The 14,323-nt window shown below is 40.2% G+C and overlaps 1 protein-coding gene across 1 annotated transcript; it reads left to right on the forward strand.

Annotated features, from left to right (window-relative positions):
• The first annotated feature begins 1,104 nt into the window (after positions 1-1,104).
• Positions 1,105-3,728, forward strand: LOC308289583 (retinol-binding protein 2-like). Its single transcript, XM_080731316.1, has 4 exons — positions 1,105-1,241; positions 2,413-2,591; positions 2,776-2,877; positions 3,533-3,728. The coding sequence occupies exons 1-4, from the start codon at positions 1,169-1,171 to the stop codon at positions 3,584-3,586; spliced, it is 408 nt and encodes a 135-aa protein (XP_080587442.1). The 5' UTR covers positions 1,105-1,168; the 3' UTR covers positions 3,587-3,728.
• Positions 3,729-14,323: the final 10,595 nt, after the last annotated feature.

Here is a 14,323-nt window from a genome sequence, read left to right on the forward strand (position 1 = left end):
CTCACACACAAATTCTCATGTGCAGACACATACACACACACACACACACACACACACACACACACACACACACACACACACACACAGTCACAAGCACATGAATGAGCTCAGATGATGTTCCCATGCTGACTAAGCAAACAAAAGCTGATCGGTGCAGCCCCTGTCATCGATTCTCCAGAAGTTGAGAAATACAGTACACGCATCAGAGGAATGAAGATCAATCAAAGCAAAAAAAAAAAACTCACATTGACCACTTACTGTATATATTCAGCGTTAACTCTCCTCTAACTTTTGCTCATTGCCTGCTATCACAGAAAGTTGGATTCCAGGCGACAGGCCAAAAATCCCAAAGCCTAATAATGTGCTATATCGCAGAGTAGATAATATTGCAGAGTTGCGAATGTGTCACATCAATGTTCTGGCACAAGCAACTGCTTACTTAGGCTAATTCAAAGTCTGCGTCCCTTCTGAGAAACAGACTTTGGTTAGTGACATAAAAAACAACAGAGGACCCTGCTTTTTTTGCAGCAATTCCCACAGGCTCAGAGCCAGAGTCACCGAAATATGAGAATAATAGAAATTAAATCCACTCTGCAGCCTTGCTTTTTGTGCTGGCTTCTAGAGGCGGCAGGGGCAATCAGCCCTTGTTTGTGTGTCTCTTTCTCTCTGTCTACCTTCCATTCTGATGCATTAGCATTGGTGAGGCCGGCCAGATAGAAGGAAGACCACAGCAGACTCTTAAGTGGCTCTCTGTCAGTGCATAATGCACAGATATACTACAACCCCACTCACACACACAAACTTTGTGTACATAATTGTTTTCTCATTCATATGCAGGCAGGCACTAATGTGTGCACACACACACACACACACACACACACACACACACACACACACACACACACACACACACACACACACACACACACACACACACACACACACACACACACACACACACACACACACACACCAAGCAATGTCTTTCTTATTCACACGCATGCATGTACAGCTCAAACATAGTGAACCCTGGCCTTAGGTCCATACGGACACCAACCACCCTCCGTATATAAAGGGTGGGGCCCTGGGCTGGCTCTCCCCCCTCTGTGTGCCCTGCAGAACGCTATACTGTCCTGGCTCCACAGCAGCAGCACCTCAGCCAGCCAATATGCCTGCAGACTACAACGGACGCTGGGAGATGGTGAGCAACGAAAACTTCGAGGACGTAATGAAAGCCCTCGGTAAGCGGCTGCCTCTCTGCTGTCCTAGACTAAAATAACAAATGCACGTTCTTCCCGGGGAATAGCTTCTGTGGCAGGAGAAGAGAGAGGGAGATGACAGTGATGAGGGGGGGTGGAGGTTACAAGAGACAGGGAAGAGAGGGGTGTGTGCGAGCGAGTGACAGACTGGATGCGTGTGAGTGTGTGCACGTGTGTGAGAGAGAGAAAAGAGTGAGGTGCAGAGAAGAGTGACAGAGGAATAAAGAGGAATGCTGCAGGATGCTTGATTTCCTTATTGAGCTTCTGTCAGGCCAAGTTAACCTTAGCTCTGTTACTATGCCAAATACATATTGATTCACTGCTATACGCATTTATATCCCTCTCATCCCGGAAAAGCGTGACGGATTCTGACCCTGGATCAGGCAAAGGGGCCTGCTCATCTTTCTGGCAAAAGATGGTTTCCACGCTTGCATCTCTTCTCTTCTCTGCACTTCATTGATCAGGCCGAGGATGCCTTTCATTATTCACGACTTTATCTGCAATTCAAACCCCGAGTCCTGGCACGCTCTGCCACGCAAATGCCCCAAAACATCCCGACTCCCCAAAGCCTCGTTTCTCAGCCACGCTGTCTTCTTTCCATCGAGCGAATTGGAAAATGACATCGGTATGGAAATGGGTCAAGAAATACCATTTGGATGGATAAATAAAGAAGCTTCATTTAAAAGAGCGATGGAAATAAATTGAATTTTCACATTAGGACAAATGGGATGTGAATATCTAAGCGGGGCAGCGGTGGGTGGTTTCTCTTTGGTTGAATGGGGCGGAGAAACACATTTAGGCCCATTCTGACTGCAAGCAAGGTCATTTTTAAAGGCTAAATGAGACTGTCATCTGGGCAGTTGGAGAGGAATAGTAATAAGTAGCCAGCGGTGTCATATGCCAGCGTGTGTGTATGTGTTTCTGTCTGTGTGAATAATACTAGAGCTAGAAGGGTTTACTCATTAGGCAGTGAGTAAACCAGTGGGACATTTGAAAGGCAGATGATACATTGTCTGCAGCGAAACTACATGCATAATGTGCTGTTGCGATTTTAATGACGTTCCCGCACATTATTCATCATGATACCACCGTGATATGATTGCTAAACTGCATCCCATCGTGTGTATGTGTGTTTATATGTGTCTGCGTTTAGACATTGACTTTGCCACCAGGAAGATAGCTGCCCACCTGACCCAGACAAAGGTGCTCGTCCAGGACGGAGACAAGTTCGAGACCAAAACCCTGAGCACCTTCAGAAACTACGAAGTCAACTTCACAGTGGGAGTGGAGTTTGAAGAGTTCACCAAGGGCCTGGATAACCGCACTGTCAAGGTGGGACCAGAGCCACAACCTTACAACAAATTATAACACTGAACAGCTCCAGAGCCCCCAGTTCTGGCAATGAAACTGGTTGCACGCCATCATTACCCTGACCACGTTGGCCCCGTATCGTGCAAATATTTGTCTTGAATGGTCTGATGTTGTCTATGCATGTGTGCGTGTGTCTCCCCCGCAGACTCTGGTGGTCTGGGACGGGGACAAATTGGTGTGTACCCAGAAGGGGGAGAAGGAAAACAGAGGCTGGAAACATTGGATCGAGGGAGATTTGCTGCACTTGGTGAGAGACTGAGACGTAATATTATCATCTCAACTGAATTGAAACAACTGAACTGTTGACAGTAAGACAAAGGGTGTGGATTGTTATAGTGGTGATAAGTATATGTATACTGTATATTATTATTGTTGGGCAGTCCTATCCCATCGGCCACCATCAGCTCAAATCACATATTGCCAATTCAAGGCACATTGAGCAATATTTACGACCATTCCTTACCCCTTATTCCTAAATTTCTTTGCCTTTCCTTACTATTTTGAATATTTGAATATTTCAAAATGTTTTTCAAAATGGTAAGAAAATGGCAAAAGAGTTTAGAGATAAGGCATGGATGAAAATAGGGCACATTGTTCCTTCCAAATGCCGGCTTCAAATGTTTCACAAGATGAGAAAACATTAGATGCCATGCCAACAATCAACAATATCACACACCCATAACTTATTAGTGCATTATTGTACATTTATAGCCCATGACTTTGAATGGCCTATCTATCTATGAGATAGGCCACATTATGGAGACATACTACAACTGATAAGACCCAAGTGACAGTAGTAAAGTACAACTCGATTATGTAACTCAGCAAATAGAAGACTGTACCTGACTTTGCCTTTGGTGATTGAATTTTGTAGAATGACGACGACTCCCTTTTTCTTTCAGGAAATGCATGTTCTGGACAAAGTGAGCCACCAAGTCTTTAAGAAGAAAGAATAAGAAAGAATACTGAAAAGCATTTCTGTTTTATGATGCTATCTATTTATACCGAAATTGTAAATAACCGTAAAATGTGTTTATTTCTTTTGTGAGTTAATGTACCATAACAAAGCTGATAAAACAGTTTAATGGTCTAATCAAAGGCGGTGTCAACTTATTGTAAAAGTGTCCGAGTGTATTTGATCAGGGTTTTGTGGGTCAACATTATCTATCAAACAAGGTCATATTTAAGTGACTATAAACTACTTTGACGAACCTTTGGTCAATGGGACAACCGGCTATGTGCTGAGTTCTCTGAATGCTCTGTATCAGAGGTTCTCGATCATCTTCAGGTCAAGGACCCCCATTTGCCTCAGACTCCTATTTGATAAGATGTTATACCAGGGACCCCCATAAGAGAGAATTTTTTAATTCTACAACTGTCTGTATAGTCCATAGTAGGTAGGGAGATAACAGTGAAGATAATTAAACCAGTGACCTGAATAGTCATTCTTATACATTACTCACTGTGCCAGCTTCTACCTGGTGAAACAACAGTGAAATTAAACTGTTCCTCTTTTTTCTGGGGACCCCCTAGAACCCCCTCATTGACTCTTGGGGGTCCCCAGAACCCACTTTGAAAACTACTGCTTTATATCGTATATGATGGGAGCATATGGCTTTTAACCATTGTATGCCATTGTATCTGTGCTTTCATTAACTGACAGCAACGCAAATTACCAGGGCAGACTTCTAAGCCACAGTCAGCACTGACGTGAGATAGAGCCCTTGCAGACTGAGATCAATAACACAGCCAAAACAGGCTTTCTGAATTAGTTCAGAAGTCAAAATTCTGGTGCTTGCGCGGGGGCCCTAGCTGGCTTTAAATCCTGGGTAGGACATGAAAGAGGGAGAATCATTTATTCTCCATGACATCTTATAAAAGATGCTGTAAAACAGATCTTACCAGGCAGTCTTCTGTAATACTGGATAGTTTAGGATGGACTGGACATCAGCCAACTTGGTGCCATTCTGAATCTGACAACCTGGTTATGAAACAAAATGGCAGTGTAAAATGGTAAATGGCGCATAGCTGTATATTGAGCCTCTCTACAAAAAGAAAATCGCTTTATATGACATCAGCCTTATGTTCACCCATTCACACACCTGTGGCGGAGGAAACTATTATCAGTGTCTTGCTCGACACTTTGACACGTAGCCAGGAGGAGCCAGGGATCGAAACGGGAACGTTACAGTTCCCAAGTGTCTTCCCCACCTCCCAAGTCACTGCTATCCCAATAGTGTCCTTGCTTACAGAACAAAACCAAGTTCTTCCAACAACTCCTACCAATTCTGATCTTTCAAATGTTCAAGCAGGAATTAGCCAATGATTACCCTACATTTCAAAAAGAAGGAATGGAAGAAGCGTATTTCAAGAAATACGAGACCCAAATCCAAGACCAATACAAATTAATTATGTGACTGAGATGGGAACAAGACAATGATTTTATGGTATTAAAGTTTAAGTGGTTAAGATTTAGAGTGCACCCATTACTGACATTGAGAAGAAGAAAAACACACACACATATATATATATACAGTATATAATAACAATAATTTTGAGTTTTGACATGTTTTCATCATTTGACAACTCCATTTCCATGAAAATTCCAATAACAGGTAACACTTTCAAAATACCTTTTAGTTTAGCTATATCTGACACGATTCCTTCTTGTTATCTGACTTTGTTTTCCTTGTTCCTGACCCTTACACCTCTTTTTTGAAACTGCAGAGATTTCAAGAGATTCAGAGCCTACAAAGCCTTTTACAGTGAAAATAAAGTTGAAGTAAAACAAGCGCACTAGCTGAAAATAAACCACTCAACAACAATGTCACAAGATTGACAGCTTGTTGAGGTTTTGGCATTTCTAGTCTTTTATGTTCCAAAAGTAGATCATTGTTGCTGACACTGTAGCAAGCTCAGTCATTCGCAAGTGTATTGCAAGTATACTATCATCTCATTGTACAGACCCAAACTGGCCCTTACTTTGTCCTAAGGCATACACGGGCAACTGGCGGCCCCCACCTTCACCTTTACCTGCGGCCCGCAGGTAAATATCAGAATACTGATATATTATTGATTTCATTCATTTCAGCTATTACAATTCCAAACCTTCAAGCTCAAGACTCTACCAGCTTGTAGATCGTCTATGTTTGCTTCTTTTGTGTGAGATACTAGAATTACAAAGTAGGACATAGCAATATAGTGACCCTCTCCATCATCAAGGTTGCCCACCCCTGCTCTAGGGTCAGACCAGCTCAGGAGACAAAGCTCTACAGCCAATAAGTCATGTCAATTTCCAGTTAATGTGCTGAGAGGAAAAGGAGAGAGAGAAAAAAGAGTAAACTTTGTTTTAGATGTATCTAGCAAGACAGACAAAACGAGGGCAAACTGGCTTTGGAATTGCCACAACAACACAATAAAAATAATTAAAGTTCCATCCATTTAAATAGCTGTTGAAAACCTTAAGGTGCAGTAAACCTATTTTTAGGCCAAATCACCAAATGTCAAGTTTAAAACTGACTGTGATGTTCACAAAAGAACAAAGGAAAATAGAGAATCCAAAAGCAGGTGACAGGTGAATGATGGAATTCTAATCCTATTTTGAAGACTTGTGGGCAAATATTGTACATACTCTAAATATTGAATTAGCCTACATAGACGCAGGCTTTACAAATTGCATTCAACCTTAAAAGTAACGGGCCCAAAAAACACATTAAATTAATTATTATCAACTATTAAAAAATACATTTGTGTGATGCCAGGTAGGTTGCAGATCACATGACAACATAATATGATTTGCTTGTTGCCAACAACCACCATCACACAAGTACAACACACATGCACTCACATGACCCATGATGAGAGTCAATTTGTCACACTCAGTCACATTCATTTAAACAAAACAATATATTTTTTTCACAACAGTCATATTGACAAATAGTAGAAGTGTAATGTAATGTTACTTGAGATCAACAACACAACTACAGCCTTTGCCCAAACAAGCTTACTGAATTAGCTCAATATAGATTTGTTTGGGTGTTCGTTTGGGTGTTCACTAGCTCTGGTCTAGCCCAACCCTACCCTACCCTACCCTACCCTACCCTACCCAAACAAGCTTACTGAATTAGCTCAATATAGATTTGTTTGGGTGTTCACTAGCTCTGGTCTAGCCCAACCCTACCCTCCCCTGCCCCTTCTTTGTATATACTGTTTGTTTTGACTTACTGTCTTCTATTTTGTTTTTCTTTACATATCTACTGCATAGTAGGGGAGAGCGGGGTAAACTGAGACACCGGGTAAACTGAGACACTCCATTTATCTTGGCAATGGAACACATTTGTGGTCATGTGACCATTATATTTTCAAGCCCCTTGAATTTCCGACTTGCCATGAAAAGAGAGACCTGATAGTGCTGTAGAAAACATGATTTTTTCACAAAAATGTGTTTTTGCAGGTAAAAGTAAATTTTCTTGCTGTCAACATAATCAGCTGTTGTGTCAAAGCAAATTGATGCAGGTAGAACATTTTATATCATACATGTTGATGAACTACCAACTTATAAATCCATGTGATAGATGCTAGCTGAAGATTACCCTGAATTGATAAAAACATCCCTTTCCCCAAAATGTGGCTGTGGGGTAAAGTGAGACAATTGCTTCGGGGTAAAGTGAGACACTATCTCACATTATCCCAACATGATAGACAGGGAGAAAGCTGTAAAAACCTGGTTAAAGGCTGTAACAAACTAGTCTCAGTTGATTCTTATGTATTTTCCCCTGTAGAATCCATTTCTGATATATATTTCTTTGTATTGTGCATAATTAATGAGATAATTAGCATATTTGACTAGATTTGACTAAATATGCAAATTATTTCATTAGTTATGCACAATACAACAATATACTTTGCAGAAATAGATTCTACAGGACAAATGACATAAGGATCAACTGAGGAAAGTTTGGTAAACCCTTCTATCAATTTTTTATAGGGTTTTTAGTTTTTTCCTTCTGCCCATGTGTCACATTATTTGACACATGGGTGGAAATGACAGGACAAAGCCTATTAAAAGAATGTCTGCTATGTACATTTTTGTATTGCGCATATTTAACCCGGTTAACCGAGTTTTTGTGTTTTTATGGTAGTTTTAAAGTGAAAAAAGTGAGTGAATCACTTTACCCCGTTGATTTCTCTGGTCTGTCTCAGTTTACCCCGGTCTTGGGGTAAACTGAGACACAAGACCACTTTTTTTAAAACAATCATATTAACTCTGCCTTTTGTCTTGAATATGTTCTGATATCTTCCATTGTTAGGAAACATCCCAAATTACTGGGAAATGTGTACATTTTTACTGATATATCTTTTAGTTCGCCTAGAGGGGAGCAAATGTAAAAAGTGTCTCAGTTTACCCCGCTCTCCCCTACTGTGTTCTATTTGTCTGTCATTCAATGTTATATGAGATACTTCAATGGTTTCCAGTGGAAATAAGCTTAGTCTTTTCATGGATCTCCTTTTAGTAGACCTTGTACCAGTGAACTGTACCGTCATGAAACTGTACCTTTTCCTATGCAAACTTCTAATAAAGTCTTCAATCAATCAATCAATGGTCCATAGCGTTAGTGGAGTTCTCCCTAACGCTATGTTCCTCTACATCCGTATTCCTTGGCAAAACCGGAAAACCCCGCCGTCTGGTCCGAAAATATCAAAAACTGTTTCGCCCCTCATCAAACCAAAGGTATCAGTGGACAGTTGAAAGCTTACTCTACTTAGTGGACGAGGTCTGAGCCCCCCACCACACGATTAAAATACATTTCTAGTGCAAAATGAAAAATATTCCACCGGATGGAGACGCTCTTCCAGGTTTTTACGAAACAGCGCTTCCAACGTCGCAGAGTTGAATAACACCCAGTGAGACTAATGCTCAGTGTAATTCGGTCCTCTGACCTGCGCGGCAGTAGTGAGTTGGCACCTTGATGGCGACGACAAATAGTGAAAAACGAGAAGAAATGGAGTCTCCATCCGGTAGAATATTTTTCATTTTGCCCTAGAAATGTATTTTAATCGTGTGGTGGGGGGCTCAGCCCGCGTCCACTAAGTAGAGTAAGCTTTCAACTGTCCACTGATACCTTTGGTTTGATGAGGGGCGAAACAGTTTTTGATATTTTCGGACCAGACGGCGGGGTTTTCCGGTTTTGCCAAGGAATACGGTCAGTGTATTTTCCGGCCCTTTGCGTTTCAGTTTTATTTGTGTTAACTTTTAATTCAGAATACAGTCCAAAACAGTCCAAAACGGCCCGTTTCAGAATGCTGTTTGGAAGTGGCAAAACAAAACTTAGAATTAGGTATTGTAAGAACAAAATGAGACCCGGTTCGAGCTTCTCGTTGCTGTGGTTCAAAACAGAATGCTTGTCGTCCAGCAGCACTCGAGAAAAAGCAATCGGTTTTGATGCACGCTGCTCCTACCCCGCCCCCCCTCCCCCTCATTCACCCCGGAGTGTAGAGATGGGATTTATGGCTCTTTTGAGTGAGCCGGATCTCTGGGATCCGTTCCTTTCAAAGAGCCGTTCAAAAGACTGTCTCATTCTAGTTAGTGGTTATTACTCTGTAGATCAGGGGTCTTCAACAGGGGGTCCGCGACCCCTAGGGGGTCCGCGGAGGTACTGCAGGGGGTCCGCGAAATTATTGATAAAAAAAAAAACGATTTAAAAAAAAAAATGTTTTTTCCTTCTTTTTTTGCCATTTTCCACATTTATGTTAAAAAATAAATCATGATTCTATCCATTTTGAATAGCTTGAATACATGATTGCTATTGACATATTATTGACATTTGTTCTCAGTTAATAAGTAGTATGTTTGTTTAGAAATGGTTGTGGTACGGCCCACCCTGCTCGCTGTAACTTGTACATGTTTAAAATAAAAAATATGTCGTAGCCCCGACCCCCCCACCTTACGAGGTGGTAGGGGGTCCCTGCTCCATCTCCCCATCAGTTTGGGGGTACCCGGCCTGAAAACGTTGAAGACCCCTGCTGTAGATGTTTAAAACCTATATACATTTATTTCGGACATATAAAGGTACATACCTGCCATTTGAAAATAGCCGATCTACAAGCTCACAATGCATTGCATTGTGAGCTTGTAGATCGGCTATTTTCAAATGATTTTTCTAAATTTTTACTCATTGGAAAACCTGTGATTATATTATAATCATTATAATACAATATAAATTTGTATTACAACTATCCTAAATTATAATACACTATAATGGATTATAACAGTGATTATAATACAATATAAAGTATTAATGTATTACTATGATAATTATAATACACTATAATAGATTATAAAAGTGGTTATGACACAATAGAATCTATCATCATGTATCTATACAGTATGGTGGTCTAAATGAAAAGTCAGTGAGTGATCAGTCATTATGATGTGTTTGGCCCTGTTTGGCCTAGCTCAGACCTACTCTAGATTGGATTTTTTTTTTGGTACCACTTTCACACCACTCTACCCAGTCTTGTAGTGGAAAACCTGGCACAAGTGGGCTGTGTGTGTTGTGTGGTGTTGAGCCTGTGGAAAATGGGCTTTTCACTAATGCTTCAGGGGAATCCTTTTGCATGTTGGTGACAGGGGCCTGCAAAGCAATAATATCGCTGCTCATATCTATTAACATCAATTATAATACTTCTACAATACATTATATTCAGTAGGTTGCACGAGCCTAATCGTCTCCAATATGCCTGATAGCTATTGTTTAGGAACAGCTTATCTTGTTATATGATTGAGCCAGTCCTTGGAAGCAGCTAACAACAGTATAACTGTTGTATAACTATGATTACTCCCGTTCTCTTGGCAGAACTACCGTACCACTGACATGTGTTATTGTACTTCTCTCCATGATATCATGTACATAAAGCATAACCATCACCACATAGAATATGGTCTGGTCTCCTACTTACCTTATCGATTACTGATCCAGAATTCCACAACAACAGGCCCATTTTCTCAAAATACGCCTATGTATAGATTACATTTCAAGAACAAAATAGAAAACATTTCTGTGTCTAAGACATTTCCTGTAGTCTGTTTAGTAATAGAGGTATTGTCACATCAGTGGCTGCCAGACTAATACAATATAAAGTTAAACATAAATAGCAATATAACCACAGAACCCCAAAGTGACAATTATGAGTAACAGCAAAAATAGTAGATTACAACTGGAGAATAAACGTGTGGTGTCTAGTCTGTCAAGTTGTGTCAACAAGAACATTATTATTCATCAGGGAAAGCTGACAGAACATGGACACAGAGGCATTTATTTCTAGGCACAGGATTTATTTCTTGGCGGATTTCTCGTCTTCTTGGAGAGAGGAACAGCCTGGATGTTGGGCAGCACACCACCCTGAGTGATGGTCACTTCACCCTTGTTGACAACAGGCAGCTGGAGGTGACGGGGGATGATATGTAAATTCAACAAATTCTTTCAAACAACTGGCCTTCTTGCCCTGGCATTTGTGCCCTAAAAAAACTAAAGAAAGAAAAAACATCAAGAAGTGACCTTGCCTCTAAAATTTGAAATTCCACCTGCTACTGTATAATATATTAAGAAAGCCCAATGCTGACAACTGACCTGGACCAATAAAACCAAGTATAGAACACACACTTGCTGTGCTTTCCTAGAAATAACACAGAGCCAGAGGCATTCATAACATTCAGCCATAACTAAAACCCCTTTAAAGATGCTTCAGTTTCTTAGTGATATGTTTGACTTGTTACAGAGTGAGTCAATGAAGAAGCTGTATTCTTTCAAATAATTTATTGGATACAGTAAACTTAATATAGCATGTATTGCAGAGAAAACTGTAACCATCCAGTATTACCGAGTATCTCTGAATGAAAGTAATAATACATTAAAGTTAGACCATCAACAAATTAAACGCTAGCATCCCTATTCATATGATAATAGAATATCTTTTTGATCTACTCACTCAACACGTTGTGATGCCCACCCACAATGCGCCACGTGTTTGAGCTTGTAGATTTAGCATTTTTGCCTAATGTTTGCCTAAACCTAACCTAAACACCAACCTATTTTTGAATGGGGATGTTTCTAAGTGGGGGTGTTTCTGAATGGAGGTCTGCCCCCATTTTGGGCAAAGTGATTTGGTTTGAAGGGAGAAAAGAGCAGGAAAGTACAGAGCCAATGGTCAAATTGAATCTTTATAAATGTCCTAGTCAAAGTGTCAAATGATCAATAGGAACAATAAACTGAGCACTAAGCCATGCAATCTAACAATAGCCTACATCTTTTGTAGTATGTAATTGGCATGACCACGACGGGCTACATAGACATGCCACAGGGACATGCTTAAGAAAAGTCAGCTTGTATAAAATGTACAGTATTGTATAGACAGTAATAGAATCAACCTTTTAAATTGAGAGGGTAGGTGTCTCTTAAAAGAGCCTTTGTGGGGTTTGTACGTATGAAGTATGAAGCAGATGTATTTCTTGGTGGCTTTCTCTGTCTTCATGGGCAGCAGAACCGCCTGGATGTTGGGCAGCGATGGTCACTCCACCCAGCACCTTGTTGAGCTCCTCGTCGTTGCAAGAGGCAGCTGGAGGTGACGGGGATGATTCGGGTACTCTTGTTACGCAGCAGCCTGTGGACACATTGTAATTTAACAGTAAAAAGTGTTTTTTATTTATTTATTTTATTAGACAAAAATGGAGAACTGTACAATTGAAATGTAGTACAGTACAAGTACAGATAAACACCCTGCCTAAAAGGAACATCTCAAATAAAACCTTTTACAGTCTTTTTTTTACGTTGAGAGCCCTCAGTATTTAATTCATGGACATTCATGGAGTGTAATCTCTTCAGAAGCATAATTAATTACAAGACAAACACAGTATGTTCAAATTAATTAAACCAAAAATAGTTAATGAGTCAACACCACATCTCTTTTCCAATAATAGTGGATCTACAAGCTCACTATGTGTTATGGGCTTGTAGATCTGCTATTTTTGGCAAAGTGATTTGACGTTTAGGGGAAAAGAGCAGACAAGTACATGTCCCAACACACTATAATGTGTAACTAAACAAATACAAAATTAAATTAAAATCAGTGATGACAGTGCAGTCAAACACGTCATCTATGAATAGTTTAATTTGCAACACAATTGTATTTATACTACTTGGGGTCATTGCTTCATCTCTGAGCCAAGGGGGTCCTGGCTTGAACCCTTGGCAACGCATGCAACAAGTCTGGCCATTGTTCTATCTCCAAAACAACGGCGCTTGCCTTTAATAAAGCGTGTGCGTCATAACCATGTTATGTATGTTGCATCACATGTATAATGACTGTGTCTACGCTGTGTACAGTATGAGAGGACCTGACTAGACATTACAATCGTCATGAAACTGTACCTTTTTCTATGCAAACTTCTAATAATGTCTTCAATCAATCAATCAATCAATCAATCAATGAAACAATGCCTAGGGTCGGAGTAATGAGAGTATGGGATATTGCACTTCTGGGCAAAACTGTACACATGTACCACGTTATATTTATTACGTTTTAAGGAATAACAAGTGATGCCAAGAGTGTTAGCCATGCTACCTAGCTACAAGCTAACCACGTAAACAATGGCAGGATGCGGCAGCGCGCAAAGGTATTCATTAAAACATGTATACTGTACCTGGAAAATCATGGCTATTTTCCACACGCAGGCACGCACATATGTCTTCCTCCAACACTGTACGCTGCTTATCTCCACTTATGATGATACATTTAGCTGCCTAGTAGCGACCAGATTGACTGCACACAGCACACAGCACACTGCTGTAGAGGTTCGTGAACGAATCGAGTCTTTTGAACGGCTTTGAAATGAACGATAAGATTTGGTTCATAATAGGGAGCCGTCAGCCGTTCCTTTCTAATGAACAGTGGTGTATAGGGAAAGTACTCAATTTCTCTACTTAGTAGAAGTTTGGAATGTTGTCTTGAGTAAAAGCAAAACAGTAGTCTATTTGTATCAAAATGTACTTTAAGTAGCCTACCAATATTAGAACATACTCATTATGCAGAATGTCCTGTTTCACAGGTTTTCCAATGAGTAAAAACTTAGAAAAAATATTTTTCAAATGGCAGGTATGTACCTATTGTGTCATAACCACTTTTATAATCTATTATAGTGTATTATAATTATCATAGTAATACATTAATACTTTATATTGTATTATAATCACTGTTATAATCCATTATAGTGTATTATAATGTAGGATAGTTGTAATACAAACTTATATTGTATTATAATGATTATAATATAATCACAGGTTTTCCAATGAGTAAAACATTTGAAAAATCGTGAAAAAAATTGTGAGCTTGTAGATCGGCTATTTTCAAATGGCAGGTATGTACCTTTATATGTCCGAAATAAATGTATATAGGTTTGAAGTTATTTGTAATTATAATAAAGATCTACAGAGTAACTACTAACTAGAATGAGACAGTCTTTTGAACGGCTCTTTGAAAGGAACGGATCCCAGAGATCCGGCTCACTCCAAAGAGCCATAAATCCCATCTCTACACTCCGGGGTGAATGAGGGGGAGGGGGGGCGGGGTAGGAGCAGCGTGCATCAAAACCGATTGCTTTTTCTCGAGTGCTGCTGGACGACCAGCATTCTGTTTTG

Source organism: Nannobrachium achirus, assembly GCF_963921795.1.
Source record: "Nannobrachium achirus genome assembly, chromosome: 8".
In the NCBI taxonomy this organism is placed as follows: Eukaryota; Metazoa; Chordata; class Actinopteri; order Myctophiformes; family Myctophidae; genus Nannobrachium; species Nannobrachium achirus.